The 23,465-nt window shown below is 36.5% G+C and overlaps 2 protein-coding genes and 1 long non-coding RNA gene across 9 annotated transcripts; 1 reads left to right on the plus strand and 2 right to left on the minus strand.

Annotated features, from left to right (window-relative positions):
• Positions 1 to 1,180: 1,180 nt before the first annotated feature.
• On the minus strand, positions 1,181 to 3,034 carry LOC309498185. Its single transcript, XR_014205872.1, has 3 exons — positions 2,795 to 3,034; positions 2,596 to 2,655; positions 1,181 to 2,211 (listed from the first exon to the last, which is right to left on the minus strand). It is a non-coding gene; the product is annotated as an uncharacterized lncRNA (long non-coding RNA).
• A 1,765-nt stretch (positions 3,035 to 4,799) lies between these two features.
• On the plus strand, positions 4,800 to 12,338 carry pmpca (peptidase, mitochondrial processing subunit alpha; the record flags this gene model as incomplete). Its single annotated transcript, XM_082168926.1, has 13 exons — positions 4,800 to 4,873; positions 5,628 to 5,830; positions 5,925 to 6,004; positions 6,101 to 6,183; positions 6,296 to 6,390; positions 8,597 to 8,697; positions 8,787 to 9,050; positions 9,655 to 9,747; positions 9,841 to 9,959; positions 10,039 to 10,129; positions 10,206 to 10,268; positions 10,356 to 10,500; positions 11,149 to 12,338. 13 exons carry the CDS (start codon positions 4,800 to 4,802, stop codon positions 11,316 to 11,318), a joined length of 1,581 nt encoding a protein of 526 aa, XP_082025052.1. The 3' UTR covers positions 11,319 to 12,338.
• A 144-nt stretch (positions 12,339 to 12,482) lies between these two features.
• inpp5e (inositol polyphosphate-5-phosphatase E) lies at positions 12,483 to 22,050 on the minus strand. Of its 7 annotated transcripts, none has more exons than XM_082168920.1 (11): positions 21,990 to 22,050; positions 19,037 to 19,887; positions 17,944 to 18,067; positions 17,753 to 17,850; positions 17,550 to 17,674; positions 16,510 to 16,629; positions 15,491 to 15,616; positions 15,234 to 15,395; positions 14,997 to 15,112; positions 14,776 to 14,912; positions 12,483 to 13,565 (listed from the first exon to the last, which is right to left on the minus strand). In XM_082168920.1, the coding sequence occupies exons 2-11, from the start codon at positions 19,825 to 19,827 to the stop codon at positions 13,430 to 13,432; spliced, it is 1,935 nt and encodes a 644-aa protein (XP_082025046.1). In that variant the 5' UTR covers positions 19,828 to 19,887; positions 21,990 to 22,050; the 3' UTR covers positions 12,483 to 13,429. The 7 variants fall into 7 exon arrangements, with proteins under 7 accessions (XP_082025046.1, XP_082025048.1, XP_082025049.1 ...); XM_082168922.1 differs by having other exon boundaries at positions 21,984 to 22,034; XM_082168923.1 differs by lacking the exon at positions 21,990 to 22,050 and adding an exon at positions 21,858 to 21,989.
• Between the last annotated feature and the right edge of the window lie 1,415 nt (positions 22,051 to 23,465).

Here is a 23,465-nt window from a genome sequence, read left to right on the forward strand (position 1 = left end):
TGCCAATGTGTGTCTTCTGGTTCATCAATGCAACAGGCTTGATCTAATGATGGAGCAGCAGACACACATACACACAGATGGGCTGTGTCACGTAACCTGGAGAGCAGAGCACCACCCCTCCACAGCCAGGAACAATACGAGAGGACTAAGCACCACTCTGCATGTGTTCAGACACTGTGCAAAATGAATGAGGCCACAAATATAAAACTAAAACATGCAGTTTGAGAAAAATGAGAACAATTGTGTTTCAATTCCCTCATAATGGTTATTCATAAAAGGTGTCCACAAGTCTAATAGCGTTTGTTGTACACATTGGCATAAATCATTTCACACCTGTATGTGTGTTTGGTTGCATGTGGCATGATTAATTATATTGTACCATAGGCTATATTTAAAGCCGTAAAATATATATTGCTTTAAATACCAATAACTTAAAAATAATGATTTGTCACATACAAATATATGTTTTATATTTGTGTAAAATTGTGTGTGTGTGTATATATATATATATATATATATATATATAAATTATTATTATTATTATTATTAATTTATTTATTTATTTATTTATTTTGGGGGGGGGGGGGGGTATATTTCTGATATGCTTCAAAGTTGGCTTATTCAAACATACTTTTACATTTCATATTGGAGCTGGTTAAAAAATCACAGAAAGCAGAAAAAAAACTAAATTTTAGGGCTTAAGTACTAAATGTTAACTTGATGAGTTTCAGTATAAACCATAACATTTACTTTTAATTTACATTCATTAACATTTACATGTTCAACTGCAATGAATTAATCTGTGAATCTGATCTTAAGTTTTAATGTAAACAGTCAGATAGCAGAAACAAACATATTGATTTTACAATATGACATTTTAGAAATATACATAGAAAGTTATCAACTACCATGGGTTTCAGTCTTTGCAAATGTAAATCAACTTCATTTCTTTTATCAATTCGGCACAATCAGATGTAAATTAAAGTACAAATAGCCTGATTTCTAATCTATGCAAGAGGGTGATTTTAATTAACTGAACAAAGGCCAATTCTGTTGGCTACTGTGATATTTGCAGTGTGGAACATCAAACACACAAAGTCTGCTCTAAATCATTTCATGTTGCTACAGTAATTATCAGCGAGAAGCTATCTCTTCATGTGCAGAACAGAAACAGAATCAACAGAGAAAACATCTTTGGCAGGACCACAAGCTGTGGTTTCATTCTTTATTTACATTTTCAATCAGAAAGGATTTGTCATGGATGATCTTTAATCCACATATAGGCCTATGTCTGACAAATCACCTAATGAAGATGACAAGACAGCAAATTCATCACGTAATCAAGTGTTATATTTAGTCATTATTCACAGTGTAACGCTGTGGGCTGTGTCTGGATTCCTGACACGCTCAGCTCAATACAGGCCTGGTTTCACAGACAGGGCTTAGATTAAACCAGGATTAGGCTTTAGTTCAATTAGGGCATTTAAGTAGCTTTTATAAACGTGCCTTAAAAAAAGCATTACTGGTGTGCATCTTGAGACAAAACAATGGCACTGACATATTTTAATATATCTCAAGTTGTGCAAAATGTGCAAAACTTGCAAAATGTGCAAGTTTCTTTCAGTTAAAAACAGCTCAAACATGCATTTTAGTCTGGGACTGGTCTGTGAAACCGGGCATAAAGTGTTTGTGTGTGCAGGTCTCTCACAAGTGAATCTCATTTATTCACCCCTGTCACATGATTTTATAACCAAGCTTCATGAGTATTAATAATCAAGTAAGCTATTGATTCTTTCTCAAAGTTCTGTGACCTAAATCGGCCAAATGTAAAATGTTGATATTAAAGGAAGTCAACATTAGGTTAGTTAAAGTATGTTAACATTGGGTAATGCATTCATTAACATATAACATTAATAAAACAAATTTGTTCTTGCTCACAGTGCATTAATTATTGATAACAAATACAACTTTTTTCAGGTGTATGAAAGTGTTGTTTTATTCGTGTTACTTATTTACAATATTTACAAATTTGAATTAGCTTTCCTGATGGGTTTGAATATTATATCCATATCTACATGAGAAGAATCCAAATCCAAATGAGACCTGACAGAACCAGGAGAATTTCCTGTGGGAAATATAAATTAGCACTGGCATGAAGATGAGGCAAGCAGAAAGCTTGTTCTAACATGAGATGAGTCTCTGCGCTGAGACCTGAAAAACATAATTCAATATCTCAGATTGTATCATTTAAGGGCCAGTCTGCTTTGATACAACATTTACAGACTATAACATAGCATGGACTCAAGTGTTGGGCAGTTATGCGTTTTACAAACGGAAAAGTAATATAACTAGTGTAACGAATTACTGTTGCCAGGAAGTAATAAGTAAAGTAATAAAAAAGTGAGTGGAGACAAACACTGCTAAGTTACTTGTTTGTAAGCCCATATTCATGTTAACAATGCACATTATAACTATACTGCACTGATTCACTACACATATGTCAGTTGACAGCAGCAAATACAATTCATCATCACACATGGCAACATAACGTGAGAAAGCTTTTCAGATTAATAGTGCCGAAGAGGTGCATCTTACCATTCTTAATCCATTCATTCCATGCATGTATCTGGTCACTATCATGATCCACAGTAGATGCTGTGTGGACATAAACTCTTTTAATAAAGTGCAGAAAAAAGTCTTTAAACAAAATAGAAAATTGCATACAAACACCTACTCGTGCTTTCATATTTATTATCAAAGGTCGCTCACATGAACATTTAGACATTATTCTCACCATGCGAGTGATCCAGAAGCAGTTTCCTCAGTTCTCTCAGTGTCTGCGTGAGGTTTTTCAGTCTGTGATGTAGGTTCGCATTCTCCTCCCTCAGAGTGTGAATTGTATCTTGAAGCTCATATGAAAAGTTAATGCGTGGTATAAAAGACATGGTCAACAAAATAAGACCCAGATGCACTGAAAACATCCTTCATTAAATGTAGAAGCTGTTGCACACTTCTTTCAGTCAACTGATTCTTGTGTGGCCCGCACATGCATGACAAAAAGCACTTAGAGCTGATGCGTGCATTTAGAAATCAATCCAATTCTCATGCACCATTTATTTTGGTCTCAATACAAGCTGTAAGGACACACTGTTCTATATACAAATATCTTTTTAGGTTAACTAGTGTGAAAGAAAAATGTGAAAGCCTTTCAATGTAATGTGGTTTACTTAATGTCAGGCATGAATCTATTATTGGTTTATATTCTTTAGTAGCTTTTTTGAACAATATCCCTTACATAGGAAGACTGGGCCTAATTTTTTAATCCAAGGAATATATTTTTAATTCTTCAGTTGTGTGTGTGTGTGTGTGTGTGTGTGTGTGTGTGTGTGTGTGTGTGTGTGTTAATATACTTCACAACCAAAAAAATATATAAACTTTTATTGCTCAGGAGAAATCATACAGTTTATTTAGCGCACATGCTTTTGGGGGCATGTTGTCACAATTTGACCTTGCCATTCATCTGTTTAAGGCTATTTAACCACTTAATTGTCACCGTCCCGCCTAGCTGGACGCTTCGCGCTCTTTTTATTTGTCGCCTTTTTTCATACCACATATTTTAGTAGCCTAATCATCATTAATTAGGTAGCTATCATTTGAAAACTTATACGTACCCAAAATTCATCCTGTGAAAACCATTTTGAAATTGGACGTTGCATTACCATGTAAACTGCACTCCAAATTACAGTGTCAGGTTTCATATTACAAAATGTATTTTAACTACTTTATAATCAAAACCTTGTCTAATCTTGACACAACACATGTCATCGGAAAGGTCTGAGTCTCAAGGTTCCATATTTTGTGAGAAGTGATATTTGGACAGAAATGTATTAATTTATTACAAGAGAATGCATAAAAAATACAATGGAATGTGGGTGACACCTGGTGGATATTTTTGATACAGCGCCATAACAAAATCTCATAGTAACTTAGATTTTTGTGATATCAACTTAAAATTGGGAACACAACTTGATTGGCTTTGATTTTATAGTAATTTTTAAGTAAAAAATTAGTTTGTAAAATATGTATTTTAAATAAAAATAAATATTTAGTACAGTACATTTGATTTAGAGTAAATGTAAACTTCCATAGCTCCAAAAAGACCAAACTACTATATTCCAAAGCATTCTTCAATTACAATCATAAGTTTGGATAATACATTTTCATGTCTTCTCAAATAGGGGGTTGACAGTTAAAAGGTTAATGGCTTTTCAGCAAAATATAAACAGTACATATTATGAAATGCATAATGATTCATAAGAAAGCAAATCATTAAATGTATCTGTTTGGTAATTCATTATTATAATTAATTACAACAAGTAGAACAACCCTAGGAAAATATTTGTGTAGACTTACGAAATATCTTTAGTATAAATCTTTAGCATAGTAGGCTATATCTTTAGTGAAAACTAGCCCCAGTCTTTCTTACATGTTAAGTATGTAGGCCTAGTACAGTAAGTAAGTAGGCATCATAATATATACTGTGCAAATACCAGGTTTTTATGTTTTCCATCACAGTAAATGTAAATATTCTTTGTTTTCTAAATATGTCTTGAATTTACATAATTATGTGGGCAGCCTTTTATTTATTTATTTATTTATTTATTTATTTCGTGGGCAGCATTTAGATAACGTTTTTTAACTTTTATTTCCTTTTTTTTCTTCTTCTTTCTAGGCAACATTGCTACCAGCAACATTTCACAGAAAGAAGAGTAGGAAGTGTTTAATAATCATTTCCGGGTATGGTTCATGGTCAAATAGAATCCAACATGGCTGCTCACATGTCCAGATTGAGGGGCTGGAGCCGAGCGCAGAGGTTTGGTCTAATGTATTAGTTATTTACGCACTGTAATGAAGTGTGTCGTATGTATAGAGCCGTAGCCACATGTTTGTTCTGAATTTATAAATTAATATATATTAGGTATTATGTCTTCTTTATAAAATCGTTATAGCGGTATGTGCATGTGATAAACTTCGAAATCTCGCGTGCTTTCCCTCGCGCTTCGGTAATTAAACTGAATTGACAGCAAATATTAGCCTACAATAGCCAGTGTGGAGTTGTTGTTATTATTATTCTTGCTCATGATTTAACTGTCTTAGTTGTCAAATGTTGAGATACCTGCAAAAACAAAGTAACAGTTAGTTATTACTGTCAGTATTTTCAATTCAATTCTCTTCACATTTTTTTTCTATTGCGCTTTTCACAATACTCATAATTTCAAAGCAGCTTTACAGAAAGTGCCTGAGTCCATATTACAATTTAAAGTGTTCTGTAATCAGAAGTAACTAAGTTATGTATTTCAGAAATTTACATATACAAAATCACAGATAGCTAGAAATATATTAATTTAAACAATGTAATAATTTAATTCAGAAACAATGAGCTCATTGAATTAATGAATACTTGTTTGTTAACAAATGATTATGACATTTAGAAAAACGTAGCATTGGTGCATGTTGATTCAGAGTTTGTGTCATCATCTGAAATCTTCGCAGGAGTTGGCACCATCTCTTCATAGGTGTTGGGCATCTGAAATATATGATTATTGATAAGTGTCTGTGTGCTGCAGGTATGGCATCGCAGTATGTAGACCGTACAGCAGTGGCAGTGCATATCCAAACGTGTCCCTGTCCACAACGCTGCCCGGGATTCCCAAACCTGTCTTTGCTTCTGTGGACGGCCATGAGAAACACGAGACTAAAATCACCACCTTAGAAAACGGACTCAAAGTTGCATCGCAGAACAAATTTGGTCAATTCTGTACTGTTGGAAGTAAGTAAAATGTGTAGCAGATACTCTGATGTTGTTTGATTCTAATGAGCTGAACCAGATACCAAGTGTTTTTATTTCACCTGTTTGTTTTTAGTTTTAGTAAATTCAGGCTCGCGTCATGAAGCAAAATATCCCAGTGGAATTGCACACTTTTTGGAAAAGCTTTCCTTTTCTGTAAGTCTGTCAATGATTATGAGTTGGACTACTAAATAGCTTTGACGCTGTTTTGATTGTTAGTGCACAAACCAACTCATTCTTCTTTACTGTAAGTCTACAGCCCAGTTTGGAAGTAAAGATGAAATTCTCCTAACACTTGAGAAACATGGAGGCATATGTGACTGTCAAACATCCAGGTCTTGCATTTATTTTTATTTTTTTATTTTAGTTCAAAGTGAATTGTTTTTCAATGCTGTTATGATTCTTTTCTGTTTTACCTCATGCTTTATTTCTTTCTGTCATTTAAAGAGACACAACGATGTATGCGGTTTCAGCTGAAGTGAAGGGTCTAGAAACTGTGGTGAACCTCCTGTCAGATGCAGTTCTACAGCCTCGTTTATTAGGTGAGCATCTGAGCATTTGAATCTTTGAAAGGGTTAAAGAGACTCTTCCAGTCAAAAGTTTGGAATATTTTTTTTGTTTTTGTTTTGAAAGATGTCTCTTATGATCAAAAATACAGTAAAAAAACAGTAAATCGTAAAATATTATTACACATTTAAGTGCCCCTATTATTCTTTTTCAGATAATACCTTTTATGCATTGCGTAATATAGCTGTTTGTGAATGTAAAAGGTCTGCAAAGTTTTAAAGTGCACGATAAATATTGTCTCTCCCAAAAAAATTATAGATTCTGAACTGCAGCCGTCAGCAATTCCAGTCTCCCTTCTGTAACCTACATGCCTACAAGTTTGCATAATGCGTGTTCAGAAAATTAACGACAATAATAATGAACTTCAGCTCCGGACAGTGTTGCCAGATTGGACTGGTTTCAAACATAATTTGTGTTGCGCTTTAAACAGAACCAAAATGTCTTTCTTGAAAATTTCTTGACCGTAATGCAATTCTTAGCACAGTCAAAACTGATTAATTGTGAATCCAAACCTCTTTTCAGCAGCTGCCAGGGACGAGTAGAGTGTCGTTTGGACGGTTTAAAAATGGCTCATGTCCTGATCAGGCCAGTGCGCACATGACGATGGACAGGAGTGGTCCCATATTCGATTTCAATTAAGTCATTCAACTGTGCTCTCAGAGTTATGTATTTATAAAGAGCCTTCGAGTCATTGCTCATCACTGCTGTAATCCACGTTTTAAGAGTTGTGCCTCTCTTTACTGTAGATACAACTTACTGTATATGTATGCTACTTTGGCATAGCAATCACTTGAATATACAGCTGCTGAACTGACCCCAAACCAGCCCAAATTTTGTCCATCCGCCCAAACCAATTTTTACCTGCACAATCAAATTCAAAACCACCCAATCTGGCAACACTGTCCTGAGCTGAAGTTCAGTAATGGTAATAGACATTTCGTTTCCGACATTCGGTGTAAGCGGTAGAGCAATCACAACAGACTGCACCATCTGACCAATCAGAGCAGAGTAGGCTCTTGGAAAGGAGGGGTTTAGAGAGTCAGAATTTCTCGACTGAAAACGAGTCGTTTGATACATGTGCAATGTATATTATGAGCAAATGAAAGTGTTTTTTGTCCTTTGAATCATGTAAACCTATTGTAGGAGACCTCTGAAACAAAATTAGGAACCTTTAAAATTGCATAATAGGGGGACTAATATTATTATAATGTTACAAAAAAAAATCTATTTTCTGAATAGTTTCTATAGTTTCTGAACAAATGAATCCTGAATCCTTAAAAAAATGATCACGGTTTCCACAAAAGTATGAAGCAGCACAACTGTTTTCAACATTAATAACTATTATTAAAAATTGAGCATCGATAATACATTTACATTTATTCATTTAGCTGACGCTTATATCCGAAGCGACTTACAATTGCTATATATGTCAGAGGTCGCACGCCTCTGGAGCAACTAGGGGTTAAGTGTCTTGCTCAGGGACACATTGGTGTCTCACAGTGGATTCGAACCCGGGTCTCTCACACCAAAGGCATGTGTCTTATCCATTGCGCCACAACCACCCCTATAATAATTGATAACTGCACCAAATCAGCATATTAGAATGATTTCTAAAGGATCAGTCGATAGTCGTGGCCTAATGGTGAGAGAGTCAGACTGGTGACTCGAAGGTTGCGGGTTTTATTCCTTAATCCTGGCAGGAAATGATTGAGGTGCCCTTGAGCAAGGCACTTAACCCCCAATCACTCCCTGGGTGCCACAGCAAAAATGGCTGCCCACTGCGCCTGGTGTATGTGTCCACTGTTTGTACTGTGTGTGTGTGTGTGTGTGTGTGTTTACTACTCACTACTCCTAATGTGTGTGGACCTATTTGGATGGGTTAAATGCAGAGGTCAATTTCCAGGGTATGGGTTACAGACACATGGGTTGGCCTTCACATTATCACTTTCATTCATCATGTGACACTGAACACTTATTCAGCTTTGCCATCACAGGAATAAATTACATCTTAAAATATGTTAAAATAGAAAAGTTATTTTAAATTGTAATCATATTTCAGAATATTATAGGTTTTTACTGTATTTTTGTCAAAAAACAATGGACTTCTTTCAAAAACATAAAAAAAATCTGAATTATTCCAAACTTTTGACTGGTAATGTAACTTTATGATATTTTCTTCAGATGAGGAGATTGAGATGACCAGAATGGCTGTTCGGTTTGAGTTGGAGGATCTGAACATGAGACCTGACCCGGAGCCTTTACTAACAGAAATGATTCATGCAGTATGACCACTTCTACAAATATCAATACTTTGCTGTAGATCATTGAATTGAGTTTGTAAGTCTTATTTTATTATCTCTTCAATGTTTAGGCAGCATACAGGGGCAACACCGTGGGCCTGCCTCGCTTCTGCCCTGCCAACAATGTTGAGAGGATCGACAAGAGGCTGCTTCATAAGTACCTTCAGAGCTATTACTGCCCGGAGCGCATGGTGCTGGCCGGGGTTGGGATTGAACATGAGCAGCTTGTTCAGTGTGCCAGGAAGTATCTCCTAAATGTTAAACCTGTATGGGGCGTGAGCACACCTGCCAACGTCGACCTGTCAGTAGCACAATACACGGGCGGCATTGTTAAGGTGAGCACCTTTTTAAAGCCTGTGACACACCTAGCCGACGTCAAAGAACTAACAGTGATGAAAAGCCGACTGTCACCCCGTGTTGCTTGCATCTGTGCCTAAAAGCTGCACCTGAAGACACCAAAAGAACTACAGACGACTGCCAACTAGCATGTGCGTTCTGCGCCTCTGTGCAAGGAAATAACAGTGTATATGTCATTCAGATAGGGAAACCGAACAAGGACTGCAGATATACAAACTGTAAACAAAGCAGTGCTTACCATTTTGAAAATCAGTCACGCCGATCACTTCTTCATTCCAGGCGGCTCATGTTGTTATGAAAATGTCTGCATATTGAATGCTCAGGTAAGATGACGTAAAATTAGAACAGACTCTGTGCTAAGTGCTCTGATTACTTTTATCCTCGTGCACTGACACTTTCGCTAACCTGAACAGCCAATCAGAGCGATCTCTCTTTCCGACGGTCCTGACGGAGATGCTAACATGCTGAAACCACAAAAACGAACCCATTGCCGACCGTCGGCATGGTGTGTCACGGCCCAAAGACCAGCAGAATTTGAAAGATTCCCGAATTACTTAAGCTAAGCTTTTGTTCTCATATCAGATGGAGAAGGACATGTCCGATGTGAGTTTGGGTCCGACACCCATTCCTGAACTAACGCACATCATGATTGGGCTGGAGAGTTGCTCCTTTTTGGTTTGTTACACATTAAATCAAATCATTTAAATTTCACACTTGCTGAAATTGGTTGTGTGCTTTATATAAGTCTTTTTTGTGACTGACTGATAGGAGGATGACTTCATCCCCTTTGCGGTCCTCAATATGATGATGGGAGGCGGAGGGTCCTTCTCTGCCGGAGGGCCAGGAAAAGGCATGTTCACCCGTCTCTACCTTAATGTGCTCAACAGGTGTGGCATCATCTCTTTATGCTCTGAAACTGCTGTTATATGGTGAACCGTTTTTAGCAATCTGTTGTCGTTTGGACAGGCATCACTGGATGTACAATGCTACTTCGTACCACCACAGCTATGAAGATAGTGGTCTTCTGTGTATCCATGCAAGTGCAGACCCTAGACAGGTACTGTAGTTTGGTTTACGTGATAAATATAACTACAATACACCATATTTACATTTTTAAAAAATCATCTTTTTAGGTGCGAGAAATGGTGGAGATCATTACAAGGGAGTTTATTCAGATGACTGGGACAGCAGGAGAAGTAAGACCTTCTTTTGTTAATTGTTTCTCATTCTGAATTTGTTGCAATTTTTTGCATTGCATTGTTGCAAATCTCTCACTTGGGCAGATGGAGCTAGAGAGAGCCAAGACACAACTGAAATCCATGCTCATGATGAACCTGGAGTCTCGACCCGTCATCTTTGAAGACGTAGGTCGTCAAGTACTCGCGACAGGCAAGAGGAAGCTGCCGCATGAGCTGTGTGAGCTCATCAGTAAGTGTTGATGATACTGCAGAGTAAAGCCTAGATCAACTCTTAATTTAGCTTGCAAATGTATGTTTAATACTTAAAATACCTTTCAAAACTTTGGGGTCAGTGAAACATTTTTTCACCAAAGAAATTCACCAAGGATGCAGTGAATTGATTAAAAGTAACAGTAAAGACATTTATAATGTTTAAAAAGATTTCCATTTCAAATGAATGAAAAGAACAGCATTTGTGAAAGAATCCTTAAAAAAAGTACCATGATTTCCACAAAGATATAACACAACTGTTTTCAACATAGATAATAATAAGAAATGTCTCTCAAACACCAAATCAGCATATTAGAATGATTTCTGAAGGATCATGTGACACTGAAGACTGGAGTAATGATGCTGAAAATTCAGTTTTGCCAACACAGGAACAAATTATTATATTTCTCAATATTAATGTTTTGTAATATTTTTATCAAATAAATTCAGACTTGGTAATCACCAATGACTTCTTTCAAAAAAACTACTTTTGAAGGGTTGTGTGCTTTCTTGACTCAATAGATTACTTGGCTTGAATGTGTAATATCAGTATCAAACTTTTCACTTGTTCTTTCCTGGAGACATCTCTGTGAAAAAACAAAAACAATTAACAATTTCTTTGTTTTAGGTAATGTTACGGCCAGTGACATCAAGAGAGTTACAGCGAAGATGCTGCGTAGTAAGCCTGCGGTTGCTGCGCTGGGAGATCTGACAGAGCTGCCCTCGTACGAGGACATTCAGGCCGCTCTCTCGAGTAAAGATGGACGTCTGCCTCGCATATACCGCCTGTTCCGATAGAGGACCGATGGCTGACACCATCTAGAGACAAATAGGAGCACTGACCCAACAAATATATTATTCTTGACTGGAATTTAAGTGCAATGCTTAGAAGGACTGTATGTGGTTGCATTTCATCTATATAGTGATTAAAAGGTGACTTTAAAGAGAGAGTTCAGCATTTACTGAACTAAAATTCTGTCATTTATTCACCTTCATGTCATTCCAAAATAGTAGACTTTCCTCTGTGGAACATAAAAGATGATAAAGGTCTTAAGTTTGCGGTCCATACAATGTGTTTGGTTCCCAACATTTTTCAAAATATCACATTTTCTGTTACGCAGAAGAAAGAGTTTTTCTTTTTATATTCTGTTATATTTTCAAAACAGGTTTTGAATGACATGAGAGTGAGTAAATGAGCATTTTCATTTTTGTGTGGAAAATCCCTTTACATTTTAAATTCTGATTTGATGGTTGTTTAATTCCACACACCCCACATTGATTTTTTGCATGATTTTGTTTGAACCCACCATGTGTTTAAAGTGAATGTGCTCATTTTTCATATTTCTATCTTATTTGGCTCAATAAGTGGACTTTCCCATGCCATTTGTTCACATGTCTGCATTGCTGTCGATAGGCTGTGCTCTTCTGTGTAAAACTGGGCAAACCAGAAAGATACTCCTCACATCACGTAGCATTTTTTCACAAAGCGCTATAAAACTCTTATCTTTTAGTTAGTGTTAGATATTAATATTTAATCAGAATGACAGAGACTGTGCACTTACCATAGCAGTGAAAACCGACCCATAGATGAATGGCCTAAAGTGTATATAAGCTCTACTGCTCTTGCTGAATTCCTGTTAATACGACCCTCCCAACCCAATCATTGTCATTATCCCTTTATGTTGGTTTGCCCTAAAATAACATATTTATTCCCTTGCACTTCTTCAGTTTACGGTTATATTTTTCCATTGCTGCTCATTGTGATGGCAATGGGTGAATCTGACATCCCTTGAAAAAAATTAAAGTTTGATCTTTTCTCATTTTTGGCTTTCAATATTTTTTTTTTTGTCTCTGTGCATTTTGAATATTCAGCAATATGTTCCTCGGTTTGTGTTTGAATAACCTTTTTGCTGCCAAATGTGTGCTTGAAACAAAATTCTAAGAAATAACACAGAATACAAGTCAGTTTTTGTATTACTTTACATTGTAAACAAATATTTGTAACAGGCTATTATTTGGTTTTAAACAGCAGAATGTATTTGAAGTCACTGAGGCAATCATGAGCAAGATCGCAGGCACTTTCAGTACAAATAGAACTGAAATTCATGATGTGAATGCGTGACTTAGTATTACATCACAGTCACTGAGAGATCCATGCGCAAGCAATACCAATACTATGGTCGTTCCCAATATCGCACTTTACATCAAGTAAGCTGAATTTTGTTGTTAGTTAACAGTTAAGGCAGTAAACTCAAGTATAGTCCGTGCCTCCTCACTTAGATTTTGCACACATTTTAACCAAAGGTCAAATTCTCAACATTGACACACCACGTTCACCTATCGATGACAATCAATGAATAAACCGCTGCTAACACCAATATTCCCCCATTTTGCTGGTAATGATGCTACAGTACAGTTTCCTTTTTAAAAGCAGTACCACTGTTAGCACATTGTTAAGAAACAGTTCAAAAGAGAGACCCAGAAGCCAATGAAACCAGGCGGATCAGCGACCCGGTACTGGTATGAGGTGTTTACATTATCAGTAAAAGATTAGAAGTTGAGCTAATGGTTTAACAAGGCCATGAAACACTATCAGTTGAAACCATACATAGAACAGATTGTTACAGCTTGCAAGTTGAATAGCAGAATATGAAACAATACAAAAAAACTAATTAGGAATAATGGATGTACAGTACAAGTTAACAATTTACTCTGGTCAGTATAATTTATAGATTTAAAAAGTCATATTTTACAGTTCCAACACTAGCTGCTAAAAGTCCAGCTGCAGTCTTTTGGTCCCTGGACTGTGCACTTCAGAGTTATCCTTTGGTCCTGAAAGTCCAGCTTTCCAAGTCAGTAGCTCAGTGTTGATCAGTTTTAGCACCCTATGGCTCTCGCACATCGGTAGATCAGGATATGGTGCAAACTGTACTGTTATTCTGGTTTTTCATGGCTGCCTCTCTCTTCTTCAACTCGCGTGTGATTCTCCTTCGGATTCCTTCTAGGTACAGGCTCCTGTCGAACTGGCCAGCACCCAAGGGAATGCTGGGGAGGATAACAGACAGAGTTAGTGGTTTATCAAAACTGCATGAAAAATGTCTCATGACAAACACACACCGATAACACAAACAGACCTCAAAACATTCCATAAATTGATGAAAAGCTTGAGTTGACTAGATCGCATGGCTTGTTTTGTAGGGAGACAACAGCCGGTTGTCCCAGTGCTTTTGATTGCCATTATCTTTTTTAAGGTAACTCGTAACACCAAAATATTTAGAATGACATGAATGTGAAGTCGTCAAACTGGAGTCATGTAACTAGTAGTTAGTGCAACCAAAAATGTGGTCATCATTTACTCAAAATGTCGTTCCAAACCCATAAGACTTTTATTTTCTAAACAGAAATGCAGATTCTGAGCTTCAATTCACCATATTAAAGACTATAGAATAACACAAGACACGTCACTCGTATTGTTTTGAATGGGGAAAAGTGCAACGCTCAATATGGCGGAATAAGTCCCGCCTTCTAAATAAGAGCCAATCGCCGACTGATAGAGTCATTGCGTCACTGCAGCTGCCGTTAGAAGCTCCGGTTCCTATAGAAAGAGTCAGACGTGTGCTTCCACTGCACATGAGCTTGATCCAGACTGAACATTTTTGTTTTCTGTCATGAATCGAGCATTTAGAAACAAAATGTATAAGACAGTTGTTGTCAGATTTCATCTGTGATTTCAAATATCAAATTTAATCGTAAGCTTTATGAACAGTTTTAGAGAATTTGATGTTTCCCCATTCAAAGAGATGGGAGCTGCACTTGCATGACCGAGAGGCGTTTCAAAGATGGCCGCCGAGTGAAATGACTTGTCTTAAAGGAACTTTGACCATATTTGATGAGCTCTATGTATGTATGATAATCAATGCTTACATATGAATAAAAGTCTAAATTAAATCTGTTCATCATATAAAGTGATTGGGTTTCCTCAGAAGATTGGATTAAACCACTGGATTCATATTGATTACTTTTACAATGTCTTTATAAACTTTTTAAACTGTAAAAGTTTTGGTGAAATTGAGGGACAGAAATCTCTCAGGTTTCATTAAACGCATCTTCATTTGTGTTTCAGAGATGAATGAAAGTCTTTGTTTGGAACAACAGGAGGGTGAATAAATGGTGACAGAATTTTCATTTTACGGGTGAATTATTTCTTTTCATGATTACCACTCAATAAGTAGAAATGAGTGCAAGTGCTGCTTACTTGTCTCTACCTGGACGAAGTTTGACCTGAAACATGCCGATGACTGGCCGGTGATCTGATGTCTTAATGGACGAGCAAGACGTATACTTGATCACTTTAATGTCATCTACTTGTCTGTTTCGATAAAGAATCCGATCCTGTCAACACAAGAGGAAAAATTAACTACGGTACTAGTATAGGGTATATAGTGACATATTAGCATATAATAAAACACTGTTTACGGTATATGAGGGTGTTCTCTGCTTTGTGGTGGAGTCATAGACGTCACAACCAATGTCATACTTGTACGTAGGAGGAAAGTGAATAGATGCTTCCTGAAACCCTTTGAAAATAGAACCTGCAAATGCACAAAGAGATTCTTCCAGTTAAATCAGTCAAAGAACAAAATATTCCCTAAAGGGAACATAATACCTGCATAAATTACACAGAACTGAAATTTTACATCTTTTTGCACTTGCCTTCCTTCATTTCTTTCAACAGCTGGTCATGTTGTATTAGTGGGCTCATATCTGCGCCTACACCCTGATTCAAAATGGCCTCCACCTCTCCTCTGGCTTTATTTAACCGGAAGTTAAAATCTCCAAACCAGAAGACTTCATCAAAACGGGTTGTGACATCACCTGAGAATGAACCATTTTTTGTTAATCAAATTCAAATAATAAAATAAATAATACACAATAAAATCTTTAAATATGACAAAAGCAGTAACACTCACAGGTGGTGGAGCGGTAAGGGTTGGTATCAGGAAGGTTTCTAGGAAGAGCCAACGCTTCAATTATCTTGTTATAGTCTAAAATCCTCTCATATACTTTAGAATCTCCAGCTGAAACAAACACAAAGACTGGGTTGGGTTTATTCCTAGCTGGGCTTAAAGGGATAGTTCACCCAAAAATGAACATTCTGTCAGTAATCACTCACCCTCATGTTGTTCCAACCCCGTAAGGCTTTCGTTCCTCTTCGGAACACAAATTAAGATATTTTTGATGAAATCGGAGAGCTCTCTCTCTCCTCCATAGGCTTCTAAGGGATCGAAACTTGCCGGCCCAGAAAATGTATTAAAAACATTGTTAAAATAGTCCAAGTGACTACAGTGGCTCAACCACAAGTTTATCAAGCGACGAGAATACTTTTTGTACGCAAAAAACAACAAAAATAACAACTTTTATTCAGGTATTAATTTTCATCTGTGTGGGCCTTGCTTCTGTGTTGTACGTCACACGCATCACACACATGACCAGTGTTGGATAATAGTGAGCCTACGTGGTGACGTACAACCCAGACGCGCTGCGCTGTTACACTACGTGAATTCATTCAGGCCCACACAGAAGAAAATGAATAGTTGAATAAAGTCGTTATTTTTGTTGTTTTTTGCGCACAAAAAGCATTCTCGTCGCTTGATAAACTTGTGGTTGAGCCACTGGAGTCACTTGGACTATTTTAACAATGTTTTTAATACATTTTCTGGGCCGGCAAGTTTCGATCCCATAGAAGCCTATTTGAGGATTGACACAGCTCTCAGATTTCATCAAAAAAATATCTTAATTTGTGTTCCGAAGATGAAAGAAAGCCTTACAGGGTTGGAACAACATGAGAGTGAGTGATTACTGACAGAATTTTCATTTTTGGGTGAACTATCCCTTTAAACCTAATGCCATAGTCTTTATAAACATTCATTAAAACATATAGCAGGGTTGTTTGCCCTTGGGTTAAGTTTCCATAAAATATTCCACTTACAGGTGAAATGGGATGTAATGAAGAGGAAGGATGTCCCAAAAAAAGTGAAGCCGATACCCACAGCTCCTTTAGTCTTAATCTGAGATATAATTCGGGTTGTGACAGTAGCATGTTCCACCTCTGTAGTGACAGAAAAAGACAAAATTGTATATATTAAATCATTCAAACATTTTAGGTCTATACGTTTTTACAATAAATGAATACTTGTATTCAGTAAGGATACGCTAAATTAGGGCATTAGCGACATTTTTCAAAAATATTGTATTTGAATATTTGAACTCATCAAAACGAATACTTGATTATTCGTTAATTTAAATGAAGTTTAATCATTTATTTCAATCATCAAGTTTGAATTTCGTGTGATTTCTCATTGTGACGGTGATATTATGATAACCCAATTTCAGCAGACAATGTTTACACATGACATGTCGATTCATTTGATCCAAAGGTAATTCCATTTTGTAAGATCACTTAGATCAAAGTAATTCTAAGTTAAGTTTTAGTTTGCGTACTTTGAATGTATCATGTTAAGCAAAGCAACATGTAGCAAAATTCAAATAGTATGTTTATTTGTTTGAATAATTACAGATCGAATATTCGACTATTCGTGCACAGCACTACATTCAATTGATCAAAAGTGAAATGCTATTGTATTCTTTTGAACTTACATTGATAATATCATTGACAAGTCAACATAATAATAAGAAATGTTCCTTGAGCACCAAATCAGCATATTAGAATGATTTCTTAAGGATCGTGTGACACTAAAGACTGGAGTAATGATGCTGAAAATTCAGCTTTGCAATCACAGGAATAAATTACAATTTAAAATATTTTAAAACAGAAAACAGTTATTTTAAATGGTAATAATATTTCACAACATTACTGTTTTACAGTATTTTAGAACAAATAAATGCCATGGTGAACATAAGAGATTTCTTACAAAAATATGACAGACATCAAGACCCCAAACTTTTGAATGGTACTGCATAATATACTATATCATATAAACAAATAAAATAGAATAAAACAAGCTTTACCTGAACAAAACCATATGAGATCTCTCCTGACAAATATAGTGAGATAGAGAACTCCATGGACTGCTGCGTACAGCATCACGTAATACGGCCCAAGAGTTTCCTGCAAGCGGATCTCCCACTCCCTCCTGTGGACAAACATGAAGAGGGTAAACATGCTGAGCATCAGGAAAAGACAAAAAGAAAAAAAAAGAGAAAAATCTTACCTATCTGGACAACCTTCCTGAACTCCTATAACGTAGACGTCCTGTGCAAAGTCTGTGTCGGTTGGGAGCAGAAGATCATCTAGGTTGTATGGAAGCACCTGAGACCAAGAGTGAGAGCTTAGGCTACAGCTGCTATGCACTTCAGACAAAACAACCAAACAAAACATGAGAAATGACATATTGTTCCACACCTTCTGTCCCTGCATGTTCCATGTGGCGACGTAGATACCGAGTCGTCTCTCTGGGAAGTAGCGGTCCAGCTCTTCTGCCCCCAGCAAGGCACCGCTACCCAAAACACTGCCCTCCAGAAAGCTCCTAAAAACACATGCAGGTACATTTTCAGGAAAACAAAAAACAAGAACAAAAACTTTGAGAAATTCTCCTTCTATCATACATCGCATAATATATTAAAATAAACTACATTATGAAGACTTCACCCAAATGTTTAGAATGGTCATTCTGCCCTTTTCCACACAATGAATCCATACAGTGACCAGGATTTACTTTTTTTTAAATCTAAAAAGTAAAAAAGTATAAGCCATCTTTTGATAATGTATATGTACTGCCCAATATTGGATAAGAAGGATAAAGGAGTCGATACGGACTGGATATTTAATTATATATGCATCACATTAATAATTTAAGAATTAATAACATTAATAATTTAAGACTGTTAAATGTAATCTTTAGAATCTCAAAATAAATATCCATTTTTCATATCGCATATTTTTATTATGTTATGCCTAAAATTTACTTGTAGCATTGTTTGTTCAGTTTTTAAGTGTTTTACTTTTTATTTCAAAATAGTATACACTTTTAATATCAGCCATAACATAAAAGTAATTATCGATAACGGCCAACTTTTGAACCCCTGGTGACAATATGATCTAACTGTGTGGAAAAGAACAGCGAGAAAATTCTTAGAAACCCATTGAAAAAAATGTCCCATAGAAATGAATTACAAAAGGGTAAGTTAAATGACAACAGAATTTCATTTCTGGGTGAACCATCAATTTAATCAACAATAATATTGTCTAATAGTTAGATATCATATTTCATGTTGTCCTTGTATAGTCGTTTCACTTTCAAGCAGAACATGAGTGAACGCGCTGCTGGAGTTTGACAGTTACAGAAGGTGCTGAACAAGCATCTCACTGATCCATTAATCTCCTTTCCATTCTTCAGCACGTGATCATGTGATCTTAAAGTGGAGGATATGCTGAGCGATAACTTCAAACAGGCTGCAGAAAAGAAGAAACGATTGAAAAGACACAAGCTTCTCACCTGTTCCTCACATCCCGGGGTCTGATGGGGTTCAGAACACTATAGGTGGACTTCATGGAATGGACAGAGGCATTGTCCGACACCATGGTGTCCAACAGCCGGCTATCGCTCAGATTCCTCTGAAGCCTCTCCGACCGCCCCCTTCTCCCCACCACACTGTAATCCAAGCAATCCCTGTCAATCCGATTAGTTGTCCTTAAGGACGCGGAGGCTGCGCTGTTATCCAGAGGAGGATAAGTGCTGGTGAGCTGCAGTGGGGACAGAATAATTCTGGATGGTTTCATTCGCTCTTTATTCAGATCAAAATCCTCACGGGGGGACTCGTCGTTCTCGGAGAAGCTCCCGGTCCTTATCATGAACGGTGGTGTCTCCATGGGTGGGAGATCAAGTGGACGTCCGGATGCAAGGCCCTGGCCATTCACTGAGGCGGCGTCTTTAAGCGAATCAGTGGAAGAGCCCGTCTCACCCGGGTCCGTGAGACTCTCCTGGCTGTTCCTCAATCTTCTCCCCCTCAGCTTCTCATCAAATGAGATGTTTTTACCCTCCATGCCCAATCCCACGGGCTTCGGAAGAGAGGGAGGTCGAGGCTGATATGGACTAACCTTGTTAAGCTCATCCTGAAGCAGTTTGGTCCCATCATATGGCTTCTTGATGTCTTTGAGCTCCTCCTTGTTGCTCTTCTCTTTCCTCAGGTCTACACGCAGTACATTAATATCTGTTTTACAAGCTGGTTCTCCTGACCGGAGTTCAGCGGGGTTAAACGGGACGATGCTGTCTCCATGCTCACTCATCCTATTGGCAAACTTGGTTTTAGATGTAAACAAGCCCCATGATACTCAACTGATTACATCCTGTGGAGAAAGTGAGAAATTATTATATAGATAACTTATTATTCTGTCAATTATTTCTTTTGATTTAGTGATATTCCACATCTTGCCCAATGTGGAATTTTATATTACATGCAGGTCTATATTATGAATGAAGCATTGTGTGATAAATAAATCTAAATAATTTTAAAGGGATAGTTCACCCAAAAATGAAAATTTGCTATTAATTTACTCACCCTCACACCATCCAAGATGTAGGTGACTTTTTTTTTTCTTCTTCAGTAAAACAGTAAAGATGATTTATAGCTGAAACTGTGGTCCTTAGTGATTCGTATAATGGAAGTTAATGGGTGCCATCACTTTGAGATTCAAAAAAACATATACAGACAAAACAAAATGAATACCCGCGGCTCCTGACGATACATTGAGGTCTTAAGAAGAGAAACGATCGTTTGGAGTGCAAGCTTCCTGTCACATAATGAGCGGAAAGATGAGTGTGTTGTATATGGTTCATCAAAATGGTAATCGTGCTGTTCCTGGATGCCGCAACCTATATAAAAAATTAAGACCACGTTCAATTGCACAATCTCAATTGGGACAATTGACTTTTCACAGATTCCCAACGTTTCAGCTTGCATGGACCGATCACTTCGCTTCTTAGGACCTCAATGTATCGTCAGGAGCCGCAGGTTTTAATTTTGTTTTGTCTGTATATGCTTTTTTGAATCACAAAGTGACGGCACTCAGTGACTTCCATTATATGTCTATAATCACAGAGGACCACAGTTTCAGCTAAAAATCTTATTTACTGTTCTAATGAAGTCACCTACATCTCAGGTGGCCTGAGGGTGAGTAAATCAAGAGCAAATTTTCATTTTCGGGTTTTCACAAAGTTTTTTTTTTTACTTTTTATGTAAAAAAAAAAAAAAAAAAAAAAAATATTATATATATATATATATATATATATATAGCAAGCTATAGCTATACATTTTCATGTATAAAGTCAAGTCACCTTTATTTATATGGTGCTTTTTACAATACAGATTGTTTCAAAAGTTTGTTTCTAGAAGAAAATAGCATCATAGTCCAGCTTAAGTAAGTTCAGTGATGGTTAATTTTTGTTGTAAAAAAGTTATTAATTTATATATATATATAGCCGCTCTGGAGAAACCCGTGATCGTCCAGCTCAGTTCGGTTCTCATATATGGTGTCAATGTATGCAGATCAATAATATTGTTGAATATTTAATGTCCTCAAATATTCAAAGAACCATAGCTTTTTTTCTTTTTTCAAAATTAAATAATTATGCTCTTATTTAAAAATCCAAAATTTAATCAAACATATTATAACAATACTGTCTAGACAAAATGTTTTTGTGTTAACATTTTATATATTTTGCGTAGCCAATTATTTCGGTGACAAAATTCGTATAACAAGTTACTCCTCCATTGTAAGTAGCTTTGGATAAAAAGGTCTTCTAAATGAAAATGGAATTTTCTCCACTAAATAACAGCTTTGTTTTGAGGTCAATAAATGTTTTAATATAGTTGTTCGTTTTTAGTTGAAATAGGTGTCGTGTAAACGGTCTATTTGTAACAGCTAAGAGATATGGGGGCAAGAGGAAGAATGTTTTGCACTATTAACGTTAACGTTACACAATCCATAAACAATCACTGCTAGTCGTTGCAGTCCTACGTAAGACTGTATGAAAAACGACAACGGAATAATACACATTAATCATTAATAATCTACTAAAATGTTTATTTAGCAAAAGAGTTCTGCGTATTAAACGGACGTCGTAAATTATAAACACAAATCATTAGGGTAACGTTACAAATAATTACAACAGTCAGCAGCAACATAAAAACATTATTATTTTTGGTGTCCAACTTTTAATTAATACTTAACTAAGACTGAATGACATCAATAATGAACTGTTATGATCAGTGATTACAGCTGACTGAAAACTCTCGATCACAGCGATGGTCACTCACACATCTGGAAGATCGACGTAGCGTTTTATCTTTCCAAAATATGAATAATGCAATGGAATTAAATCTATATTAAAATACATTTGTGTGAGGAATAAAATGACGCATTTTGAGACTGAAACAGCTCACCGTTACCTCCAGTTCGCTGAAGAGGCAAACTTAATGGACTTCCTTAACAACCAAAGCAACCAACAACTTCTCAAGAGGGATGTGCTGACTGTCTGCAGCGGTGTATTATGGAACAGCGCCATCGTGCGTTTATTATTCATCGAGGTGGTTTTATTTTCACAAACAAGTGGCCAATTTACAAAACTATCCACTTATTACTCAGGAATATGGGAACCAAATGTAGTTTTAGGTAACGTTATCTAACACTGAAAATTCCACATTGATTACTGTGAAAGAGGAGTGTATGCGTTGCGTTTATAGCGGTAAATGTTATGTAGTTACACTGATCTGTAGACTTTATCTTTATTATAAGTCAGTGGATCATTAATATTATTTTCCCAATTGTTTACCATTTTCCCCCCAAATTTGAATAATTGAATGGACAATAAATTACAAAGTAGTCAAAAGCATATAAACACTGCCTTATAGGTTTTCGCAATGATAAGTTAATGATAATCTGCTCCCCTCTTGTGTTTGGATTCAAATTTTTAGTGGGTCATTCTTGTTATTAGTTTGAAAAGTAATAGACTACCAGTGAGTCAACTATTCTTGCTGTCGCTTTACCGCTATAGACATTTGATTGGTGCGTTAAAGACAGTAAAATAACAGAGTTTTGATTTAGAATTATGTTTTTATTTTTATACTGAATTTTATTAAGATCATGTAGGTCATTTACAAATATATAATTGTGCTCTGTACAGTTTAAATTAAACAGTTTATTGCAACAAAGAACCAGCACATATTGTTGCATTATTCCTGTGATGTATGGGATTACACATTGAAGAATCTGTTAAAGATCTGCTGATCCGTCCTGACAGAACATCACAACTAAGGGGAAGTACATTGTATTTAGCATTTAAGGTGAAGATGATGCCATAAGATTAATGATTTGGCAAAGCAAAGTCGCTAGCAAGAGGTTTCTGCCAGTTCATGTTCTCTTTATTGTAAGTCAAATGAGTCACATTACTGAGACTCTCATCTTTTGTTTTAAATGGCTTTTGGTACCCCTGCCCCATTCTTTGAATAGTTATGCTGATTGGATTAGGAATGGTATAATGCTAGAGACTTCATTTGCATTAAGGTCGTCTTCCAGGTGCTTTGACTCTATCTCTAAGCAATGCCACCTAAAATGTATACAGCTATGTACCTCAGTTAGACTTGATGACTGCAGCTATACCAAACAGCATGTTCTCAGTGAAGAATCCTGCTGAAAATACACAGTCTCCTGGTTATCTTCTGAGTTTCACAGAGATGGCAAGAGCTCTACATTAAAATATTGGAATCAAATTGCAGTATCGGCGATACTGTATCGCTGTAGTGTGTGATGGTGTACTTTCCAGCATGATAGCAGGTCCCTCTAGTCTAAAGGGTCAATGTGTGTTCAGTTTTTTTAGTCTCACTCTGAGAGTTGAATTTTAACACTTTAACAAAATGTAACACTTT

This window comes from Leuciscus leuciscus, assembly GCF_965113295.1.
Source record: "Leuciscus leuciscus genome assembly, chromosome: 5".
Classification (NCBI taxonomy): Eukaryota; Metazoa; Chordata; class Actinopteri; order Cypriniformes; family Leuciscidae; genus Leuciscus; species Leuciscus leuciscus.

Excerpts from the sequence above, each read along its gene's own strand:
- inpp5e (XM_082168920.1), bottom strand. The coding sequence starts at position 19,827 with ATGAGTGAGCATGGAGACAGCATCGTCCCGTTTAACCCCGCTGAACTC. Across the intron at positions 15,396-15,490 it reads CCCTTACCGCTCCACCACCT|GTGATGTCACAACCCGTTTT; the intron begins GTGAGTGTTACT and ends GTTCATTCTCAG. Across the intron at positions 13,566-14,775 it reads CTTCGTCCAGGTAGAGACAA|CATTCCCTTGGGTGCTGGCC; the intron begins GTAAGCAGCACT and ends TATCCTCCCCAG.